Below are 24,148 nucleotides of genomic sequence, written 5' to 3' on the forward strand. Positions count from 1 at the left end.
CTCCTAACTCTCCATGGGGTTCCACATCTTAACAAGAACACTAGCTAGTGGTCCTATACTTCAATATTTCCAATCGGAGCACCTTCAAAGAGATGCTTTTCTAAAGTAGCCTGTAACTGAAAGGTTTCTTCCTTTATATATACACAAATGTATTTTTTTCCCAAAATATGTATCCCTGTCTGTGGCCCCATGAGGACAAGATTAATCATTAAAACTTTTCTAGATATAAAAAGGTGATACTGTTAAAGTATGTCAGGTCAGAAGGAGCACCATTATCCTAATGCAAACAGAAACTTAATAATGGAAGTTTTAACTGTGAAATTATCTAGGATATCAGAACCTAAAAATACATTTTTACTTATAGCCAAGCTATTTTTTTATGAGTTTAGAGGCTTTAAGAGCTCCTTCTGAACCTCTCTCAGTCAGCTGAACTCACAGCAATAAGGCACCTAGCTTCCTAAAAGAAGAGGTGGAAGGAATTGGAGAGGTGGAGAGAATGGGACAAAGAGAGTGAAATGTGTGTCATATCAGGATTTTATCAGCACTCAGTTGGAGTGACCATATTAACTCTTGTAGATTCACCATTGTGACAGTGTGGTAATTCCCAATTCATGCTACCTCATACCAGAGTACCATATAGTCCTTCAAATATTCATATTTATATACAATACATAATCAGTTGTAAGATTTAGAAAAGATATACAATAATGAGACAAAAAAATGAACATTTAAATTAGTGTAAGAAATGGACAGCTGTACCATCACCAGTACTACGATATCAGAGAGTTATAGTACTACAATATCAGAGAGCACAGTGAGTTCAAAGAAGCTTTGTAATGCACGTGCTATTAGAAGATAGTACTTGTAGCTCAGAAATAATTACATTTTTTGCAATATGTACATTACATTTTTCATGAAGGTAGCAGAAAGCATTTCTTGATACAGTTACCCTAGTATCATCTTTTAACGTATACTCTTCAGTCTGACCCTTTGAAAGTGTAATTAATTCTTTCAGTTGTAAAAACTGGATTCCCAGTCAAAACCACTTTTGTGAGATTAGGATTTATGTTAAATGCACCATCCTCTATTTTTGTGATGTTGTTATTGGAGAGATCCAACAGTTTCAAATTGACCATATTGTCTGTGAATTTTCTTGGCAAGCTTTTTATGGCATTACAGCACAGTGTCAGCTCACTCATATTTCGAAGGCCTGAAACAATAGGTAAAGTGCTGAGACAGGTTTTATCCAAATGCAGAAATGCTAGCTTAGTATTATTTATGAATAGATTGCTGGGAAAATTTCCAAGACAATTTAAAGATAAATTGAGAACTTCCAGCTGCTCCAAACCTGAAAGGAAATCACAAGGCAGCACTGAAAGTAAATTACTAGATAGGTCAAGTTTTCTTAACTTGCTAACAAACACAAATGGTAAAACATTTTGGATTCTATTTTTAGAAATTGAGAAATGCTCTAGGTTATGGAAGATTGTGAATACAGCATGTGGTATCACTGTAAAATTATTATCATCAAGAAGCAAGTCATTAAGATTCATTGTGCTGTTAAATAAACAGTTGGGCAAATGGCTTATTTTGTTGTGTGACAGATCAAGGATCTTAAGTTTAGGAGTAGAATCAAAAACTCCTTGTGGTATGGTGTGGAGATAGTTACTAGCCAGCATCAAGGTATCAAGCTGAGAGAGACCCGCAAACATGGATGTAAGCATCTGCAGTCTGTTATTGGAGAGGTCCAGGTAAGAGAGTTTTTCTAAGGAGCTGAAAATGTTGATGTCCAGAAGATCTAGTCTGTTATCGGCTAAATTTAACCAAACAAGTTTCTTTGTTTTCTTGAACAATTTTAATGGCAGGTCTGTGAAACTGTTTCCAGAGAGATCCAAAGACAGGATGCTGTTGCTGATATCTTCAAAAGAATCATTTTGAAGCGAGAGTTTGTTGTGAGCTAAACCAAGGAAAGTTAGATTGTGGAAGTTCTGAAAGGCTCCTCGAGGAATGAGACTTAGAGAGTTTTCATTCAAGATCAATGTTTCTGTTTTTTGGTCAAAATCAGGAGGAACTTCATTTAGATTGGCATGCTGGCAATCTGTTAATGGGTGGATACAAAAGCACTTCTGGGGACACCCAGGAATTGAAAGGATATATCCAAAGAACAGCAGAAACAGCAGAGGAATCATTATTGCTACCTGTAGAGACAGGGTCTGGGGAAAGGAGGGAACAAAACAACCAACAAGTGTTAGCTCTTTCATTTGGGTGTGATTTAGTTTTTAACAAATAAAGATAATGGTGGCAGTTTCACATTTTTCAGTCAACCAGAAATTCGTCCTCGATGAAAAACAGGGAATACAAGGCTTGGCATTTCTAAGGTAAAACATAAAGAGATTTTTTTTTTGTTTCCAAAACAAAACTAAAAGCCTTTCAGAATGTCTAACATCATCAAACAGCTGGAAGACATTGTTTTAAATGTTAGCTTATAAGCAACTTTTAAGAAAAGAAGAAAAATCAACCATATTTGTTGACAACAGGTCACTTCTGGAAAATCAATCCTTTCCTTGTTAAAAGATCTTATAAGTCAATCTCAATATTCTACAAGTGCAAAAGCAAGTTAGAAATCAACATACAGCAAAATATTTCTAAGCAAGTGGCCAATACCTGAGATGTCCCTGTGTACTCTTAGGTATACCTTCAGCAGTCTGACAAATGCAATTGAAACTGATCTCGCAAGCCATAGCTTTCATTGCTTAACTTACATTCTTTGGCTTGGCTTCTTGATTCAGCAGGCTTTCCCGGAAAAAAGAATGAGCAAATACAAGCAGACAGCAAATACCTAGACTTAACAGTAATACCTAGACACTATAGTGACTGGTGCTCTATAATTATTTTTGGCAGACAGAGAAAATAGATTCTGTCCCACCTAGCCATTCTTAATGGGTATTTTTTAGTTATGCAGGTCCCATTTTTCAGGAGTGAGCAGTGAACATAAATGCATGGGGCTGGACCCTCGGTTTTGTACAGGTGTAGATGGACCACCTTGCTGAGGCTGACAGGTACAAGGAAGTAACCACATTTTAGAGCACAAGGGACAGTAGCACAGAGGACTTAAAAAAATAGAAGACATGGACGCTTACATGCCACAGTGACAGAATACTAGAAATGTGTAGATAGATTACACTGTAGCCCTGTTATGCAACATGTAGAAATGCTGTTTGAAGAAGTTTAAAAATTGTTGTTTTAAAGATGCCAAATCTGTATTTTGCAGACAAAAGTGTACTTTTTAGTATGCCGCACATTCCACACAAATCACTTTTAATGTAGCTAAGAACATTTTACAGCTGTTTGTAAAAATAGGATTATAACTGAGGGATTAAAAGATATTTGACCTTGACATGGTAGTGTATCTTTATCTTGCATAATATTTATTCAGTGTCTCTCTTTGTGCTTTCTGCAGTACTTTTTATAACAGTGAAAGATTGCTGTTATGGCCCAAAAAGGATTTTCCCCCCTGGTTCAAGTCAGTAAAAATTATCCAACAGTATTTTAGTCTTGGGTAATCCATCTATTGCTTGGTCACAGACTAAAAATGAGGAGGAAACTTACATAAATAAACCCTGGTTATAATGACTAAGTTAAATAACACATTGCTCAATCTGTACATATTTGTTAACTACCTGGAGAAACATGAAGGGAAGTCTTTGGCTCTAAATATACTTTACATTATTATTATTATGAAATATTAACAAGTGACAAATTTATCTGGTTACATCTCATTTTACAAAACACTCCTTCTTGTTAATACACTCAAAACTAGATTCAAAGTCTGCTATTATGAATCAAAGAATTTCCATTCACACATTGAACAGTGTCTTGAAGCAAAACTCCCACTAAATGTTGCATAAGAACTGCTGAATGAAGTCTTAATGGAAATCTTCAGTCTTGAAAATATGAAAAAGTGAGTCATTGTTTAGTAAAACTTGAATGATGAAGTAATTTTAAACATCTTTTTATAAGCAAAATTTGAGAGACATTGCTCATTAGAGCTGATGCTCAATAAGATGAAATGTTAAATACATTAAAGTAGATTTTAATCTTAACTGTGAAAATCAATTGCATTATTTCTGCCAGCCTTGAAAGCGAGCTATGTTTTCTGACAAGAACACTTACATTTTTGCTTGCAAGCATTGTGAAATATGTCCTATCACTGAGCCAGTGTCTCCTATTCATTAATGACAAGCTGTAACAATTTATGGGTAATCAATTGCAAATGAGTTGTACTATACAAATTGTCACAAGCACGCTAAAAGCTCTTGATATTAACGTCTTCACAGGTCACTTTCTGATCACATAAAGTGGTTGCTTTATATTACGCTCATGACCTATAAGGTCATAAGAATGGTTAAGCATTGGAACAGATTACCTAGAGAGGCTGTAGAATCTCCATCCTTGCACGTTTTTAAGAGGCTGTTACACAAACACTTGTTTGCAAATGGTTTAGACTGGGATAATCCTGGGGGGGGGCGGGGCAGTGTTGGACTGGGTGACCTTCTGATAGCCTTTCCAGACCAATTTTTCTATTATTCTATTATGCTTACAGAAAAAGCTTGATTTTTTTTCAGGGGTCCAGGCACTTGCAAGTCCTATTAGCTTCAATGGAATTTTGTGAGTGCTCAGCCCCTCTCAGAGGTTGAGAGGCCCAGGCCACATCCATTTTTTGAGGGTCCCGGTATATTAAAAAAATATGAATTCATAGTGCACTACAGGTAGTGTGGCCCAGTAATGGGACACAAGTTTTAAGTTGTATGATGAACGTCTTCTTCTTTCAATCCTGTCAGTGTATCTCTGTGTCTGTATGTATAACCTCATATGGAGATAATGTCAAAAGTCTAAATTTGAGGCCCTCCATGAATGAGAGGCCCGGGCCAAATGGCCCTCCTGGCCCCTCCTGTGATAGGCCCTGTGGATGCTCAGCAATTATGGAAATTGATTTACTTAAATGTTAGTGCTGAATAACATTTTAAAACCATGATTTTGGTTTCCCGGATATGATTTCCCTCACCAATGGCTGTTACTGGAAAGACTGGTCCTTTGTGCTGAATGTCAAGTGAACTCTACAAAATCCTAAGAGAGTAGCTGTGGAACAAATTACTTATGCCTTGCTATCTATTTTTCTTTCTTTAAGCACTTAATATTTTTTTTAGATTCAAATCTATGATTTTACTTCAGCTATATTTTTTTTATTCTCTCAGCTCAAGAGTTATTTCATGGGAGTTTCGAGACTATCTTATCTGACAATCGACCCAAATTCTATTCATTCCTAATCCGTCGTCACTACTAGGTAATTACAAGTTGGTGGCTTTTCATCCTGCTGCCAGTTCCACGCACCCATTGTATTCCTACACATCTCCTCAGCAAAAAGGTTTGAACAGAGATTCTGCTGCATTGGTCTCCTCTACTAGTAGTCTTGCCAATTCAATATTTTTCTTAAAGCCTAAGACAGGGGAATATGTCTGCCCCTCATAGTTGCGGAGGAAAATGTGAAAGCATGATGTGAAAAAAGACAGGAAAGTACAACATGCATACACACAGATGCAAACACATAGGAGTGCTTCAGAATTAATAGCAAAATGGCTGCGCAAGTTGTATGTGTACGATAAAGTGGGAAATTAAATAACAGCGTGGCATGTTGACAGTAGGATTGTCCAGTGCGCCCATTGATTGTGACTATGTAGATAAAAAATGGGGTCCAGAAAATAGTCATTGCACACAAAATGGTTTTATTTCAGAATTGTTGTTAGCATGTGAAACACCTCTGTACACACAGATGTGTGTGTATGTGCACATGCCCCACCCCTAAACCCACACTTTTGAATTTTTTAAGCCTGTCTCCTGATGTCTTTTGACACCTGACTGCTTTTTTCATTACAGTGGCAACCTTATGTGCCAATGTCCTGGATGGTGCCTTGCCTCAGTAGACTGCTTCTGAACTTGGATCCTTATGCACAGTTCCTTATTCGATTCCTGGCTCCTTTTTCAAAGGTTCTTTACACAAGCCTCTAGTCCCCCTGGGTGGGGTCTATCACTGTGGTTCAGAGCTGCGTGGGTGCAGATGGATGGGATGTCACAACACTCCTCTCGGGTGGGGCCAACGTTGCCAGGTCTAAAATATGGCAGATTTTGGAAGCTCAAAATTATCGTATTTGCTGAAAAGCTATTGTACACTGAAAAAAAACCTGTGAATAATTATGCAAATTAAGTCTTCTTATTTACAGTATATTGCTTACTGTAGGCCACCAGTCAGTGAGTGAGCACCGAGTCATCAGAGTTGAAGCTTTCCTTTGTTTTGAGGCAGGCACTCCCACTGAAAAGTTGGTTAAGACTCCCTGAAGCTGCTTTAGGTTTTGCATATGCTGCATCAATCATCTGCCTCAAAAACTACCGCCCATCTTGAACACTTGTATTACTGATTGTACCTCAGACACGGGTTCAAATTACTGGACAAATACAATCGTTATTGGGCGCCGGACAACACGGTACTGGAGCCGCCAGGAGCCCCCCGCAGACCGGCCGGGAACTTCCCCTCAGGGCGGGCGAAGGGAAACCCCGGGAGCACACCCGACGGCAGCCCCACACCAGCTGCAAGAGAACGCCGCAGGGAGATGTCATAACGTCACCGGAAGTGCCTGCCGGAAGTATCTCCTGGACCAATGGGAAGCGCGAGTGAAAGGTCACAGTGAAGGAACTGGAGGGCGAAGGAGGAAGTTACTCGTCGCCTTGTTCATAGCCGCCGCTACTCTTCCGCCGCCATCCCTGGATGCGCAGATGGACCCGGTCGGAGTCGCCGCCACCGCCGCCCCCGAGGCCCACCCGGGCCCCGCCTGGCAGAGCAAGGTGAGGCTGGGTCGGGGAGGCCTCGGCGGAGCAGCGTCCTTGGGGCGCAGTGCGGGCTCACTGCCGGGAGCGGGGCCGAGCCGGGTCGAGTCTTTTCAACCGAAGGGGAAAAAAATGAGCTTCGAAAGGCCCCGGCTGGAGCGGGTGCGCCGGGCTGGGCACTTGTTTGGGCCCGCGGGCCGCAGAGGGAGGCCTGGTGTGCTGTCGAGGGCTTGGCAGGCCAAATCCAGGCCGTGGGCTGTGTTTTGCCCACCCCTATGTTGATACCCGCTGCTTGGAGCGAGCTGCCGTGGGAGCGTGATAAGTAAATCTGCTCCATTCCACCAGAGCTCTGTGTGAGTCCTGCGGGAGTTAGCAGCAGAGCCCAACCAAGCACTCTGGATCAGACCTTGGCTCTACAAGCTCCTGTATCTGGAGGGCTGCCCGTTGTTTGTTTTGTTTTTTTGTTATTGGAAGATTTCAAAACAAAAAACTTCTTTTCTGTTTTGAGTGTTTGATGTACATATCATCTTTATAGACTTTAGCAAAGAAATCTTGGTAGAGTTGTGACTTGCCCATGACTCAGTCCCTGACACTTCCTGCCTGTGTCAGTGAGTGTGGTCTTGACTTGTGACAGAGTGGCTTTCCCTCTCCATTATGTTTAAAGGGTATTGAAAAGGGCAGCTCTCGCTGTGGTGTGGTCTGCAGTATCTGCTGAGTCCTCTCTGTGTTGGTGGATTCTTACAAATTCAATTTTTATATGGGATTAGTTATCTGACATTGTTTGTTTTTCTTCGGTTATATTTTTAAGGCTGTAATTTTGATACATAGGGTGCTCAGTGCAGCAGGAACCTTTTCAAGATATTGAAATATTATTGTGCTATTGAAAAGTTGATATGTGGTTTCAGATTTTTTTTTCCAGTTGACAGAACAGATAAAATGCAATTCTAGAAAAAAATTTGCATGTCTTCACTTTATCTTGGGCTAAGTAACCATGGCTGAAAGTTAGGGCTGGTTATCCTGAAACTGGATTTACATTGAAAGATTCTATATCAGTCCGATATCAGATTGGCACTGATTATAAAGAAAGTTGACTATTGGAAATCGGACCTGTGTGGCTGATAATTTGGCCTTCTAGCGCTGCCCGCCCCACGCGCAGCACCTATATGCTGGAAAGAGCCTGGCGCCAGCCCAGCCTGAGCCTGCAGCTGCATCCTATCCCCCCACCCCACCCTCCAACCGCAGATCTGGGGTACATGTTCCCCCCTGCCCCCCGTGCCTTCCTGGGGTGTGTGCAGTGGTGGGAGCTGCCATCCTGCACCCCCCTGGCCAAACTGTGGCTCCATCCCCTGCCCTCCCCTGGCTGGGCAGCACCTGTCCAAGCCCCTGCCCAACTCCCTCCTTTACCACAGGGGGCATTGATCTGCCTCCCTCCCCTCTTCCTTCTCTCTTTCCCCATCCACCACAACAGACTTAACTGCTGGATGCAGCTGTATGAGAAATTGGATTGGTATTGGCTGATACGCCTCCTTAATCAGCTATTGGTATTGGCTCCCCAAATCTCTCTCAGTGCACTCCTAAAAGATTCTGAGTTCAGTCAGAATGCGCACAGTTTCAGGATTCTCTTTTCAGAGATGCATATGTAGGATTTGGCCCTTAATGCATTTATAAACTTAAATGCATAGATTGCTACTGAAGTCCATGAAGCTATTCAAATACATTCCTGTCTAACTTCATTTTTAATGTTTGGACATTATCTTTCAGGCAGGCATAGGCCTAACTGCAGAAGGACACTTAGCTGCTCTGGTACATATTTGTTTGTCTTGCGTGTTTATGAAGAGAATTGACCTTCATAAGTCAAGTGATTGAACAAGCCTCTCTAATTTTTGTTTTCAAACTCTTGGGGGCAAATGTTCTTTAAATTAGATTTGAAGTATAGTCGGTTTGAACTGAATAGGGTGCTTTCACATGTCTGTAACTCTCCCAAATTACAAGTTTTTATATACTATGTCACATAGTATATAAAAACTGTCACATTTCTAGGTGTCTATTAGAAAATGTAATATTTCTCTTGGTTGTCTGAATCAATTGAGTTGTTAATAAGCAACTTTAAGGAGTGCTTCCATAATTTCGTTTAAAAATATTTGTGAATCTGGTTTTGAAAGAAAGGAACAGTAAGATAGCACCACTTTGCACAAAGCTTGCAAGTATCTTAGTTACACTGGGTGTGTCTACATGTGTGCCTGTTCTATTGTGCATTAAAGCAGTGCATCCAAAACCATGCTAATACACTAATGTGCAATACAATAAGCTACTTTGCATTAAGCGTCACCCCAAAAACCTGAGATTTTGCTACTGCGCATTAATGCAACCTAATGCACATTTATGTAGTACCTTGTTTTGGAAATACTAAATGTAATAGACATTAGGAAAAGCACATTAATGCACATGTAGACATGCCCCCTGATTATCTTGTTGCTGAGTTCCACAAATTGTTTCTTTGCAGTGTCCATGGGGAATCCCCAAAACTACAGTAATATCCTGTTCCCTTGCTGATGTAATGAGCGAACAGTTAGCAAAAGAACTGCAGTTGGAAGAAGAAAACGCTGCTTTTCCTGAAGTTGTTACGTAAGTGAAACACCTTTTAAACTTAAATCTTGAATTAGAAAACTTGATGATTGTTGGGTTGTCATTTTTTTCTGATGTGTAATGTCAAGGTGGGGTTTGTGTGTGTGTGATTACAGGACCGTAGTGAACACGTTCCCTTTTTGTCCCCTTCTCTTGGTTCGTGTGTGCTAGTTCTTTTCTCTAGCATATAAATTGTTAGGATCAATTCATCAGGGAGATCTCGCACATCTAATAGATTTGTCCCAAAACTCCACCTGCTTGTTTCCTGACTCTTTCTCATGGAGTTTTAGAAAGGGTTCTTCACAATATTGTGAGTCTGTGAAGTGTAGTTTGAGGAGTGTTGCTAAAGAGGATTGATGAGAAGTCTTGTAATATACTGAAATATTCCCAAACTGAAACAATGTTTTTCACATTTTTGTTGCTGTAGTGACTAAGAGTCCTAGTCATAGACCATTCACCACCCCCACAATGCTAAGTGCTTTACAAATACAGAAAAAATTCTGCATTAGAGAGGAGATCCATTTCTGGTTCATCCTTTGAAACAGTAATAAAGCACTGTTTTCCTGGCTGCAATTCTTTCTTCTAAAAACCAGAATGTAATATTTATTTTAAAAATAAAACACAAATGAAGCTTAGGTAACTATTTCCTAGAAGGACCTGTGAACAGTGAAAACCAAAATCATAACCCCTTTTTTCATGAGTAACTACGGTACAGTCTTTTTCGTCCATTAAATCAATCTGTTTCTATGCAGTTCTGTTCACTTCTCTATCTGGAGTTTAGCAATGAGATGTAAAATAGTTAACTAGATATATTAAACCTTGTGATTGTTCTGTCTTTTTAATTGTATTTAGTGCTGCTGAGGGACCATTTATTACAGGAGAAAACACTGACACTTCCAGTGACCTAATGCTAGCTCAGATGCTGCAAATGGAGTTTGACCGAGAGTACGATGCACAGCTCCGGCGTGAAGAAAAAAAGTTCAATGGAGATAGTAAAGGTATTGTCAAACCAGATGGCTTTTTTTTAGAAAAGCCAGTAAACTTACTTTATTGCACTTGAGTTGATAAAGGCAGTGAGGATGTGATCATGTCAGTCATAAACTTTCTAACTTTTGTTTCCTAAGTCTCTATATCATTTGAGAACTACCGAAAGGTACATCCTTTTGAAGACAGTGACAGCTCAGAAGATGAGGTCGACTGGCAGGATACCCGTCATGATCCCTATCGAGCAGGTATTGTTCAAAATTACTATATGTGCAAAATTGCCCATGACTGGCCAAAATCCTGAAAAAACAAAAGCCTTAAATTAGGTTCCCTGAGTCATGGACATGTGGCTTTTTTTTAATATAGTGCTAGTTACTTGTGAAGGATTTGGGAGTCTCCCTCCAGGCTCTGGTTTCTGTCATCACAGCCTCAGCCATTTTAAGAACGACATATTACAATTGAGCTATCTAAATTAATTTACTTTTGATTCATAGCCAGTGTACACTATGGCAGGGGATGTGGGAGGTTGTCTTTTGTGCTATAGAATCTCTGTGTTGGTTTTAATAACACTGTATTTGAGGTTCTATCTGGACAGTGTTTGCTTGTCATCTGCTCTGTACAAAGTGTGGAAGAGCTTGCATGTAACATTTACTGTTTTATGATTTCCCAAGTGTGCCAGATGCTGACAATTCAAAACACAGTAAATGAAACTGAACAAAGAGTTGAATAGGAATATAATATGCAAAGATAGAAGCTAGCATAATATGAATTATGTGCCCTTTGTTTTCAGTTTAAAAAAAAAAAAAAAAAGTGAATGTAGTCAAGTTACTGTAGGCATCATGAGCCTTTATAAACACACAAACATTTGTTCATCTAGAGATTTTTTTTAAACATTATCTGTTGACAGACAAACCGACCACCACTCCAAAAAAGGGCTTTATTGGGAAAGGAAAAGACATTACCACCAAACATGATGAGGTGGTATGTGGGAGGAAGAATACTGCTCGAATGGAAAACGTAAGTGAAAACTTGAGCATTCTGTGCCAGGACCCTTGCCATCCAGGCTGCCATGACCCAGCTCAATGTGCTGTGGTCTGGGCACATGTGTAGATGGTGTGTCAGGGAGTTTCCTGGGAGTAATAAACTGTGGAGCACTAAGCTCCACAATTTATTGCTATGCCTTAATAGCACATGTAGATGCCCCCCACCCTGTTCCTGCAAGTTGAGACTATTGCTCCTTGTTCTGTTATCTGGCACCACTAAGAACAGTTCAGCTCCATCTTCTTTAGAAGCACTCTTCAGGTAGTTGAAGGCTGCTGTTAAATCCCCTCTGTCTTTTCTTCAGACTAAATGGGTCCCTGTACACGAGCCAGGAGGCTGCTCCAACATGCTGTAACTGGACCTGCTGTAATCGAAGTGCCCACCTGTGGAGCACATGTTAAAATGCTCAATAAGCACAGTTCCCTCAGCCTCTTCTCATAAGTCATGTGCCCCAACCTCCTAACTATTTTTGTTGTTCTCAGCTGGACTCTCTCCAATGTGTCCCATACTTTCTGTAGTGGGGGGCCAAAAACTGGATGCAGTACTCTAAATAATTTAATATTCAGTTTGCCTGTCTGACCAAGCAAGTTATTTCTAATTGCAGAACACTGCCTGGCACTAAGCAGTCTGTTTATTCATAGCAATAGAAACTTGCAATCTTCAGTTAATGTAACTGTACTAAAAAAACTTAATAATAAGGCAGTATGTGCTATGGCTTTTTTATTAGATTGAATGATATGTAATCTGGTGTGGGCAAGAGCAGTTTGAGCTCTTCTATTAAATTAACTGCTGCAATTGCATAGGTCACTGACTGCACCCATTCTTTCCTGTTCTAGTGCTACAAAAGATTTCCCTTAGAGTCCGTAGTTCTTGAAAACTCAGATTAAAAGTCTGTGTGCTTGCTGTATCTTTCTGTCACTTTCCAAGTATAATAATTTTTAAAAACTTTTGATAACATCTGTCCTACAGTTTGCACCAGAATTCCAAGTTGGAGATGGAATTGGAATGGACTTGAAACTATCCAATCAAGTCTTTAATGCTTTAAAGCAGCATGCTTACTCTGAGGAACGTCGAAGTGCAAGAGTCCATGAGAAGAAGGAGCACTCTACTGCTGTATGTTTTGATTATAAATTTCCTTTTTAAACACAAAGCTTCCATTTTGTCTGGCATACCATTTTGATAAGCTTTAAAGCATCCTCACTAACCAAGTCAGCAATACTTGACAAGTGGATTGCTGAAGAGAGTTGCATAAATGCATCTATGAATACCTGTTTGTTTCTGTCCAAGTTGCAAAATGTACTTAAATATGGCAGTATAGCGGGTATAACATGCAGACATTTCCAAAAATGTGAATTATCCAAGTTTTCATGTTACTTACTGTGTTATCTGAGTCTTTAATACCTTAAAGGTTAAAGTTGAATGTATTTTTGAAAATCGCCTGAAAATATGGGATTAATCCTAGGTGCTTGAAGTGTTCAGTTTCAGATCAATATATTCTAAGCAAGGCTTCAGGAATATGGGAGTTTAAATAGTACTCTTCACTGGTAACTTGAGAAGCCAGTTTTCCATATACGAATGAAGCGGTTTATTTTAAGCTTGAAGCATGAGTTACCTTAAAATTTTGTATTCTTGACACTGCCACTTACTTTTGTTTAATTAAGTCAACAGTAGTTGCCTTTCTCAATGTCATTGTTATCAGTCTGTAAAAGTGTTAACATTTGCAAATACCTCAGCTTTTGTGAGTTATTTTCTGTATAGAGCTAAATGAAACAACAAAAGTACTTATTGTAAGTAATCTAGATAAGGCATTGGCCTTGCATTGCTTTATCTATACTATGTACAATTTAATCATTTATATAAAAAAGCCTTTTGGGGGGGAAGGAATTGTATGCAACATTTTTCTCTAGATTTAATCATTTTTTGTCACCTAATTCAAATGGTAAGATAAGAGTACTTGAGATCTGATATTGAGAAACAGTATTGTGGCCTTGAATGAATATAGGCAGACCAGTCACGTGTTTACTTTGTTTCTTCCTTTACCTGTAGGAGAAAGCAGTAGATCCTAAAACACGTTTACTTCTGTACAAGATGGTCAATTCTGGTATGCTAGAGACCATCACTGGCTGTATTAGCACAGGAAAAGAGTCTGTTGTTTTCCATGCATATGGAGGAAAGTAAGTATATAATCTGTTATTGACACTAACCTTAGTGGTTGGATGTTATAAAAAAAATAGCTGAAAGCTATAAAAATATTTGAGCGAACTAGGAGGGTCTTTCTGTGTGTCTTCAGTTTTTTTACATATTTCTCTTGCAGTTAAGAGGTATACAGAAATGAGGATTTATTACAAAAACCAAATAGTACCTTTGTTTAAAAAAAATGCCTAGCAGATGTCCCCATGAGGATCTCATGAAGCCAATACCAAAACTTTTTTTTTTTTTTTCCTTTTTAAAGGGAAAAAGGGGAATAGTATTACATCCAGCCTTGGGAGCTAAATGTCTTGAGTATTTTGGTAGCTAAATATCTTTACACCAAGAAAGAGTTAATTGCTGGCCTAAAAATTTGTGGCTGCCTGAGTACCAGTGAATATGATCTGCTTTATATTTATTTTGTGTGAACTGGATCTGGCAGCAGTCTTCTAAATTATTAAAGCAAGCATTGCTTAACTATCTGGAAACATGGTTTATCTTGAAACAATTAATGAAACTTGTCTGCAATACATCTCTGAAGAAATCCCAATGATTTTACAAACATGAAAAAGTTAAATTGTACAAAAGTGGTAAAAAAAGAGACATGAGTACAGAGATTAAACAAAAATAAAATGTTAAGGATATAGGAAGGAAAAGGGCAGTACTGGTAATGAACAGAAGCTTTAAAAAAAGTACCAAACTTTTAAGGGATGCTAAAATTGCTAATTAAATATTAAGATTAAGATAAATATTTTTAAACATATTAGGAGCAAAAAGAGTCTGAGTCATACCTGTGTCTATAGATGCAGAAATGTTCAATACACTTTCCTTTTCTGTATTTAGGATAAAGTATCAGCATATATCTTTTATAATATCACTAAAGAGAGGCTACCAGGAATAACAAAGGTGGCTATGAAGCAGCATTTGTTTAAGCTAATGGCTTTATTCCTAATAGTTCTGAATCACTTCACCCAAGAGTCTTCAAAAAGTTACTTGAGGATCATTCTAAGTCATTTCAGTGTTAATTAACAAATACTGGAAAGTAAGGGAAGCTTAAATGGATGGGAAAACTGATACAAATATCAGATGTCTACTGATATTTACAGAGACACCCTGGAACTATAGACATCAGTTCAGGGCAAAATACTGGAATGGTTAATTTGGGATTCTTATCAACAGAGAATTGGAAGCTAAAATATATTTGGGAACACAGAATTAGAAGGCCCAATGTAGTCCCTTGTGCAAAGTGTCCTGCGCCATTTTTTCTCTCAACTAAATGCAGTGGAGGTAATTAATCTTCATCCTAATATGCTCGTTTATGAATAAACAAACAGTATTACAGAACAGTTCCATGTTTATCATAATGTCAACGGCATGTTAAAATGTTAACCTCTTTCTGCTACATTCTCTCTCCAAGAAAAATCCAAGATGGGGAAGTGGACCATAATAAACAAAGCTCTTATCCAGAGGGATCCAACCTTACTCAGGGGTTGCATTTAACAAAAAGATTAATGCTTAAACTTTTATCTCTTTTGTTTTAATGTAGAAGTTCTTAACAAGTGGGTTTAGGTTGCAATGCACTGTAGTTTAGTATTCCAAGACTAAATATTAAGGTCCAGCTTTATTAAAGCTTAACCTGAGAGATTTTTAATAGGACACAACTAGAACAGTTTTACAAGCTAAAAACAACTTAATTGTATGGAAAAAAATCTTGTTCCTCCATCCTCTTTGTAAAACATTACAGGGCAACACTGAAAGACCACTAAATTGTTTGTGCTCAAAAACAAAGATACAGGTTAAATGTTTAATGCTTACTTTTTCTATTAATCAGAAGTGTAGGTGAAGATGCTAAAGCTATACCTCCAGAGTGTGCCATTAAGGTGTTTAAAACAACTCTTAATGAATTCAAGAATCGTGACAAATACATTAAAGATGACTACAGGTTTAAAGACCGCTTCAGTAAATTGAATCCACGGAAGATTATCCGAATGTGGGCAGAAAAAGAAATGCACAATCTAACAAGGTACAAAAATGGTAGTTGACTATACGCTGTTCTTTTTTTTTTTTCCCCCCCCCTTTTACAGAACTTGGGTTTGATCACTGTGGAAGTGTAGTTTAGATTTGGATGCCTTAATGCAGGGCTGTCAAACTCACCCTGGGCTGGATCCAGACTGCAGGTCTCCTCATGGGCCATTGGCTGCAGCAGTGGTGTAGCTGGTGGTGGTGGTTGTGGCAGTGCTGGTGGTGGTGGCAGCAATGAAGCAAGCGGTTGCTTGCCAGGCTGTGGTGGCAAGGCTTCTTGTGTGTGGCATCCTCTTCCCCCCATTCCAACAGCTATGAGGTGATCAGAGCCATGTCAGCACAGCTCTCACTTGTCTTCCTGTGCCAATACCCATGTCCAGCAACCGCCGATTCTGCAGCAGGCCCTGCCCCTAAGTTCCCTGCCCTGTACTTTGATACCCTTGTCTTAATTTGTTTGTCTGTTATATTGCATCTTATTATATTTATTTTAATTTCTAAAGTTGGAGATTTGAAAAGTATTCATTCCCTCAGTCCTTAATGCAGTGCTCAGGCTGTGGTGGCAATGCTTCTTAGTGTGTGTCATCCTTTTCCCCCCCATTCCAACAGCTATGAGGTGATCAGAGCCATGTCAGCACAGCTCTCACTCGCAACCTGGTCTAAACTGGATACCATATTTACTTGAATCTAAGATGACCCTGAATTTAAGACAACCTCTTCAATTATTTAGATTCTATATACGGAAAATGTATAGTGGGTTTTTTTTATGATAATGTTCCAGGTATAGAATCTTATTTTTGGAGGGTAGTCTTTACATTTGTCTTGTCCCGTCTTCCCCGACCCACTGCTACAGAAGGAGCTCTCTGCCCCTTTCCCCAGCTCCCCAGTCTCTGCCTCTGCCTCTTTTCCTTCCCACTTACTTTCAGACACTGCTTGGGCTGTGTTCTCTCCCAGAGCACAGCATAAGAAAGTGAACCAGAGTTAAGGGTGGCAGCAACTGCCTGCCCCTACCTCTGCTTTGTATGCAAATATAAGATGATAGCTGTCCCCACATGCTGACTGGGGAGAAAAAACATCTTTGATATGAGTAAATACTGTAAGCAGTTTAAAAAGAATTCTAATGGATACAAGTGTTGATAACTCAAGAGGTCGAGGGGCTAATCATTAGTATTTTTTGGCAAGTATGATTTGTAGTTAGTAATTATAATCCATATTTTTTTTCTGCTCTACAGAATGCAGAATGCAGGAATCCCTTGTCCCCAAGTGGTTATCCTTAAGAAACACATCTTGGTCATGTCTTTCATTGGCTGTGATCAAGTCCCAGCTCCTAAACTGAAGGAAGTAAAACTCAGTAGTGAAGACATGAAAGAGGCTTATTATCAAATTCTTAATGTAAGATGTCAGTGTGTATCTTTTCAATTTTGGCAAGAGTTTTTTCTTTCGGGGGAATAATTCAGACTAAATGGTAGCATACTGGCTCTTAAAAAAGAGATCTTCCAGGCCAGCGGTCCAAGTACTGAGAGATGCATCTAAAGTCCGCTGAATTTTTCCTGGTGCCAGATAAAATACTATGTTAAGCTGTAGTATAGCATTTAACTTGGGATGGGAAGACGGATGAAAGTAACAAAGGTGGGTTAAATGTCATTTTGGTTTAAAAAAAAAAAATCAAAATATCCAAAAAATCTCTGAAGTCCTTTGTAATTACTTTTGCATCAACCAGTCTTGTATACCCATTAATATGAGTGCTTAAGAATCATCACCTTCAGTTTGCAACTGAAAATATCGAACTGGTTATCTCCAACTCTGTATACGTGCCCTTATGGTTTATTATTTGAATGCAGAAAAATCGTAAAAAGATGAACATAAACTCAGGATTCCCTTGAGACTTGCGGAGCAACATCATTGGCATTTAACTGACTATATTGGGTACTTTTCAGTACATACAACAAGGATGGCATCCCCCTTTTAGGAACTCAACATTATGCAAATGAATGAGTAACTTAAGGTTGAACCTGGGGTTTACTACTTTTCAGTGTTCTGAAACCTTCTGAAGCTTGATTTAGCTTATTTTTGGTAACTTCATTATATTATCACTTAGACTGGCTGAAAACTCTTCTGTGAGATCTCTTATGTGCTAGAAGGGTGTATTCAGAAAACCCTCTGCTGCTATCTAACTAATGCAGTTGGACTGGTTGGCAGAGTTTTTAGATAAGCTCACTAGAGTTAAATGCTTCTTTATCATGACTGACTTGAGTGTTAGCACTTAATTCTATTTTGTGTAAAATTCCCCATATTCATTTGACTGCAGGTAGACTTCAAATATGAATTAAAAGCCTGCTTTGCCCTGGTTTTAGGCTGATTTTTAACTTGCTTGTATCGATATTCTGCATCTAACTGAGGTATCTGTCTGACACATTGTAGATGATGCAGCAGTTGTATAAAGAGTGTAATCTGGTCCATGCTGACCTGAGTGAGTACAACATGCTATGGCATGATGGCAAGGTGAGTATATTCTTACTGCAACAGGAGAGTTTGCATGTAATGTGAAATGTTTGTGCCTTAAAAGAACCTGTCTGTTTTCTCTGTTGCTAGGTTTGGTTAATTGATGTAAGTCAATCTGTGGAGCCAACACATCCTCATGGACTTGACTTCTTGTTCAGAGACTGCAGGAATGTTTCTCAGGTAATACTTGTTACCTGATCTCTGCAATCCCACCCCTATCCTTCCCCCACACAGAGACCCATTTGAAAGGTTACTGGGAGAAAATACTAGCATCAAAGTTTGATATACAAAGTTGATTTAAAAAAAGAAGTCACATTCATGTTTTAAGGGTTCTCCTGCCCCTTACCCCCCAAAATAATGATTGCTTACTGTAAGAAATAGTACATGTTTTATAGAAGTTGAGTGGTGTGTTAACAGAAGAGAAGACTGTATCGGGCTGATTTGGGACTATTGGAGAAGAATAAAAAACAATTCCTCTAAATCTGAAGTGAGCCCACTTCTGAAGGAACCAAAACCAAAATGACGCTCCCATTTCTCATTGGTGATTATAGCTTGTGAAAGCCAGCGATGTTGTGGTATGTATGTAATATATTAGATTCTATTTAATTTCTCTGTCACTTTTGTTTTTTAAAAATAGTTCTTCCAGAAAGGAGGCGTTTCAGAAGCACTTAATGAATGGGAGCTCTTCAATGCTGTCTCAGGTTTAAATATTACAGCTGACAACGAAGCGGACTTCCTAGCTGAGGTACAGGGTTTTTTTTTCTTGTTTGTGGGGCTGGCAGTAGTTTCACTCACCTGTCTAGCAGCCAACCAGTCATGGCTTCAATTTTTTGGATTCTTATTTGTATTTATAATCACTAATCATGTTAATTGTTGAAATTATAGCTATTGCACGTTTCTCAAATTTTGAATGTTACTTGGTAGCAATAAAAGCTGAAATTGGCAAACTTTAGTGGTAGTATGTTAAGGGCTTTATTTTTGTTAAGTTTGAACTAAAAAAATCCAGTGTTCCCTGAAATTGAGGGTTAATACTGTTTCTCACAGAAAAAGAAGCTGCCCAAATTCGCTTCACATGCAAACTTCCTACTGTTTTTGTTTGTTTGTTTTGTTCTGTTTTCAGTCACCGTAATGTGTTTATTTCAGTTCAAATTTACTACATATAAAGCTTACAAACTAGGACTTTCTCGGACCACCTGAATTTATACATCTAAATTTAGTTTCATGGTTTTGGGGTGGGGGTTAAATCTTGGACATGATATAACTCCTTTTTAAATGTGTCCAGATGTCATCAGTTACTCTTGGCATGAAATGTTGGATTGTTTGTAGTCATTTTAAAGTGGTGTCAAACTTATTACTCATGTACTAGTTAAAAGGGCACTTTTTAAGGACAGTAAATTAATGCAGTGTTGTCTTGTGATCTTGTATATAGGCTCAAATTCTCTCCTATGGTACCCTATCCTGCTAGTACAGAGATGGACAAAATGCAGCCCAGGGGACAGATGTGGCCAGCCAGGTCTTTCTATCTGGCCTGTGTGGACCCTAAAAATTTAGAAAATTAGTATTAATCTCCCCATGTTTGCCTGTTATGCAGTCCTTGATGGCTTGCCAAAATTCAATAAGCCACCCTCCGCCCAAAGTACCAGTGATATTTGCTTTGGCACTTGCTTCAAAAAGAGCCACTTTGATCAGCTACGCTGGACAACAGCTGTGCTCCAGCTGAGAAGCAGTATCCTTTGAAGTAAAAGCTGCAGTAAACAGCTGTGTGACTCATCCTTTATCAGCAACCTTCTGTGAATAAAGTGGGTTGCTAACCACACAGATGAGAAGAATCTGTGTTATACTTTATAGTGCAGAAGCATGCTCAGGATGGATATTTTAGATCTGTTTTAGACACTGGGCTGGCTGTAATGAAGATGCCTTCAGGCAAAGAAAAATAAAAATGAGACACAATGTAGAATAGTGATAGGTTCCCTAGAACTTCACAAGTTGGTTTATCTCCACTCTAATGCTGATACAAGCATTCATGCCTAATTGAGTTGTAAGGCTGGGACAGTCCCCTGGGACATTCTCCTGCAAAGTATTTTCTGAATATTTTTGTTCTGTGCATCTATCTCTGCCTCTTCTGCCAAATTATGTTGACACTGATTTGTTATTTCACTGCCATGTAAATCAAATTTGGGTAGCCAGTCTCTAATTTTTATAATTCCTGCTACTTTAAAATCACTTTCTTCAAACCAACCCCTGCTAGCTGCTTGGATTTTTTTCTATTTCTTTTTATCCATCTCTCCTTTTAATATCACAGAAAGAAGTGCTACAGGACATGTCATAGTCTGTAGACTAAAACTGGATACATAGTCACATTCAAACATTTGACTACTTTCTATTCTGCCTTTTCCAGTAATATTCTTACCAGGAGTGGATCAACTTTTTTTAAGGCCATTCTAAAATTTCTCTTTTACTCATTGGCAGACAACATTCTTTGGGTAAATGTGGTATCTTTTATTTGACCAACTAAAATAGTTGGGGAAAAAATTGTTCTTTTGCAAGCTTTTGGGCACAAACACCCTTCTTCAGACATAGGGAGTCTTTTACTCATATATAGCTGAGTTGTAGCAGAATTCATTAGGCTTGGAGAAACTGGCACTTAACTGTTTTCTTCAAAAGTACTTGGTACTATCTGTGTGGAAAACCAGTACCTCAAACTCTGCTTCCAATCTCTCGACTACCAAGCTGGTTTGTAACTGAAACCATATAAGTATCCTTATCTGCTTCTAATGTTATGAGGGCAACTGCATTTCAAGATACAATATTTATAAAACACTGTATACATGATAAACACATTTTATGAAGGCTAATATAGTAAAACAATTGAAATGAGTTGCACTGGTCTTTTATAGCCTGGGTGGTGAGCCTGTGACACAAGTGGCACAAGTCAGCCTCTGACTGCTATATGTGGCATATAGCAGGTGGAGGAGGGGATAGGCAGTACAGCAACAGATAAGGTAGATAACAGAGCAACAAATCTAGCAGGGGGTATAAGACGGGAAGCAGAAGCAGAACAAAATATTGGGTAGGAGTCGGAGTCACACTTGGGAAGAATGCAGGGCTGACTGTGGTGCGTCTGCCAGAAAGGTTGGCTCCAACTGTTATAGGATCATTTTATCATTTTTTCTTGAAATGTATAGGCATGTTTCTAAATAGCTTCAAGGTCTTTTTTTATTATTATTTTCTAGATTGAAGCTTTGGAAAAAATAAATGAAGATCATGTCCAGAACTATGGAAAGAAATTTTCTGCCTTTTCAAGCAATGGGGATCCACCACTAATATACGATGAATAGCACTGTGTGTGTGTGTGTGTGTGTGTGTATATACCTGTTGTTTATAAAAAACAACAACAAAAGTTTACTGCTTCTAACCATGTTAGTGTAGTGGTAAATGTCTGCTACCAATGGCAAGGCAAGTAGTGGTTGATCTGGAATACCAAAAAGGAAAACAAGGAGTGTACACTGGTGCTTCAGTGTGTCTTATATTAGCCCACAAGTCAGTTCAGCACTGTGAGAATCTGAAGTCACTACCTCTTCTAATGTTCTTACAAATTTAACCAAACTTTCAGTTATGTTAGACAATTGTAGCTGAGCTAATCATATTTGCATGATTCAGAACTTGAATATTTAAAAAATGGGGACAGTTCTTTGTTTAATTTCTAAAATGTGTGGTAGGAAATGAACAGAAGTCCTCTTCTCCTTCCCATTACTACCCTAAGATCTTTCTGATTACAAATTGTGTATAGACACAATATATGTTTGTTTTTTAAGTAGAAATTCAAATGAAAAAGCAAACTATGGATAATAGTCACTTAAAATATTACTGCCAATTGAAAACAGACTTTGTACTTTTAAAATCTGTTCTTGCTCAAAGTAAATGAAATTGCCCTGTCTAAACTGGGTGTTACATGAAAACGGAGAATACCTGAGCTGTCCAGTAGAGGACTGGCTTGGTAGTATGTGAGTTTCTTATGGCGGCACCCAAATCCTAAAACAGAGCAGACTTGCAGCTGTTCTCATCTCTAACATAGAGATGCCTTCAGAGACTACATGGAGGGTCAAAATAAATTCTCTGTAGACCTTTTCCAAATAGCATTGAAACTGTAGGGTCACATTTGACTTCCTGATTCAGCTAAACAAAACCCAGTTCACAGAACCAAAGTTGAGTATCAGAATTTATAAAAAAAAAAAAAAAAAAAAGATAAAATGAACAGTTTTTCTTCTACTGAAGTAAAAGAATAATTCAGAGTGCTGTAAAGGTTTTCTTTAAATGATTTTAATTAAAATGCTGATTTTTTTTTTTTTTTTTTTTCTGATATACATTTTATATGTAGCATTTTTAATTAAAAAAAAATCTAAGCCTAGCAAGGCCTAAAGCCTGACAAAAGGTTTATTGCTTCACTAAAACAATACATTGGAAGAACTGACTTAGTGGGGTGATAGGAATCAAGAAAATCCTAAGGGTTAACTCATTTTTCTGTACTTTTCTGATTGCTATTTGTAATGCTGCTCTTTATCAAGCAGGATATATTGTTGGTGTGTATTACATTCTCACAGTGTGTTGTGAAAGTGCTGCTTTTTTCTAATGAAAAATGAAGGGTGAAGTAAAACTTGTGGCTGAATTTTTGTGTAGTTCTTTGTCTGACCAACTGCATTGATTTTGGTTAATCTTAAAACCTTGCTGGCAATGGATCACTCTGAATTGCTGTTAAAAATGGGACTTAACAATGTTGTTTAACTAGTCTGAAAACATTTAAATTTGGGGTCTACCACACCCACCTCCAAGAATCTCTGAGTACTCTTGCCTCTAGTAGCAGGAAATTTTTAGACGTGTACTGACCATTGTCAGTTGCTTTTTAAATCAGTACAGAAAATGGTAATACAAAACCCTCAAAACATGTGGAGAAGTTGTGGAGATAATTTAGCAGGATTTTAAGCACAAGTAAGGTGGGGCGGGGTTTGAAGGGTGGAAGGTATTTTGCTAGAAGAATTAACATTGCACTTCAAGATTGCAGTTATTTTAACTCAAAACAGAACAATGAGCTAATTTTTTAAGAGATTTGCAAAATCTTTTGCTGCAGGTGTCCTCACTATTTTGGCTTCTAGTGAAGTACTCCAATGAAGAAATAGCTTATAGTTTTTCTGTTTCCAGAACAAAGTGCAAACTCTAGCTCAACCCAAGTAATTCAGAACAGATCTGCTGTTCATTCCATACCAGGTGTAGGAGCAGTTCATAAATCTGCATTAGTGCTTTGCTCTATCAGTGGTTCCAACCGTGTAGATTAGTGGTCACCAACCAGTGGATCTCAGATCCTCTTGGAGTCTGAGGCTGGGGTGGCCAGGTTCATCCCAGCCCAGCAGGTCCTGTGAGGGAAGCGCGGAGGGCTAGATCAAGGCCCCCACGGTGAGGGACGGTGCCATAGAGGCAGAAGCAGGGGTAAGTTGAGTGGGACCCTGGCTGGGTGGGACTTGCCTGCTGGGGGATGTACCCCCAGATACTTGCACCTCCTTCCCTCCCTACAGACTTACCTTCTGGGTGGGGGGTGGTGACAGTGCACAGCAGATCTTGGGTTGCTTTGAAATGCCAAAGGTGACCTACTTAAAAAGGTTGCTGGCCGCTGCTTTAGGGACTGGAGGCCCCTCTTGGAACTTGCACAAACCTGTTCTATAGGTTGCCGGTTGTCCTTCCCCTCCCTCCTCCTGTGTCCGGCTGTTTCGAAGAATTTCCGGAGCCAGTGGGTGTTGGCTTCAGCCAAGGCTGGGGGTTGACCGGGGTGTGCCCTGCTTCTGTTGGGCCCAAAGCCGGAGGTTCCCGCCTAGGGGGTCTTGCCCCCTGCTCAGGATCAGACTGGTCACCGTGTTGGGGT

General features: G+C 39.1%; 2 protein-coding genes across 9 annotated transcripts; one reads left to right on the forward strand and one right to left on the reverse strand.

Moving 5' to 3' along the window:
* Positions 1–534: 534 nt before the first annotated feature.
* LOC149869152 (uncharacterized) lies at positions 535–24,067 on the reverse strand. 8 transcript variants are annotated; one of them, XR_016441403.1, is made up of 3 exons: positions 23,942–24,067; positions 15,871–16,050; positions 11,516–11,912 (listed from the first exon to the last, which is right to left on the reverse strand). XR_016441403.1 is itself a non-coding variant. In XM_090039820.1 (2 exons), exon 2 carries the CDS (start codon positions 2,187–2,189, stop codon positions 978–980), a length of 1,212 nt encoding a protein of 403 aa, XP_089895946.1. In that variant the 5' UTR covers positions 2,190–2,213; positions 23,942–24,061; the 3' UTR covers positions 535–977. The 8 variants fall into 8 exon arrangements, 5 of the variants coding, with proteins under 5 accessions (XP_089895946.1, XP_089895942.1, XP_089895944.1 ...); XR_016441402.1 differs by having other exon boundaries at positions 23,811–23,942; XM_090039820.1 differs by lacking the exons at positions 11,516–11,912; positions 15,871–16,050 and adding an exon at positions 535–2,213 and having other exon boundaries at positions 23,942–24,061.
* RIOK3 (RIO kinase 3) lies at positions 6,725–22,915 on the forward strand. Its single transcript, XM_090039814.1, has 13 exons — positions 6,725–6,897; positions 9,383–9,504; positions 10,357–10,502; positions 10,629–10,736; positions 11,396–11,505; positions 12,499–12,642; positions 13,576–13,703; positions 15,548–15,739; positions 16,968–17,127; positions 18,157–18,237; positions 18,328–18,417; positions 18,875–18,982; positions 21,471–22,915. The coding sequence occupies exons 1-13, from the start codon at positions 6,829–6,831 to the stop codon at positions 21,573–21,575; spliced, it is 1,563 nt and encodes a 520-aa protein (XP_089895940.1). The 5' UTR covers positions 6,725–6,828; the 3' UTR covers positions 21,576–22,915.
* Positions 24,068–24,148: the final 81 nt, after the last annotated feature.

This window comes from Crocodylus siamensis, chromosome 3 (genome assembly GCF_052110815.1).
Source record: "Crocodylus siamensis isolate JL-2025a chromosome 3, ASM5211081v1, whole genome shotgun sequence".
NCBI classification, from domain to species: Eukaryota; Metazoa; Chordata; order Crocodylia; family Crocodylidae; genus Crocodylus; species Crocodylus siamensis.

Coding starts and splice junctions, on each gene's coding strand:
- LOC149869152 (XM_090039815.1), bottom strand. CDS start 6,422: ATGCAGCATATGCAAAACCTAAAGCAGCTTCAGGGAGTCTTAACCAAC. Junction 2,214..6,290: donor TCACTGACTGGTGGCCTACA/GTAAGCAATATA, acceptor TCCTTTCCCCAG/ACCCTGTCTCTACAGGTAGC.
- RIOK3 (XM_090039814.1), top strand. CDS start 6,829: ATGGACCCGGTCGGAGTCGCCGCCACCGCCGCCCCCGAGGCCCACCCG. Junction 18,418..18,874: donor ACTGCAGGAATGTTTCTCAG/GTAATACTTGTT, acceptor TTTTAAAAATAG/TTCTTCCAGAAAGGAGGCGT. Junction 18,983..21,470: donor AAGCGGACTTCCTAGCTGAG/GTACAGGGTTTT, acceptor ATTATTTTCTAG/ATTGAAGCTTTGGAAAAAAT.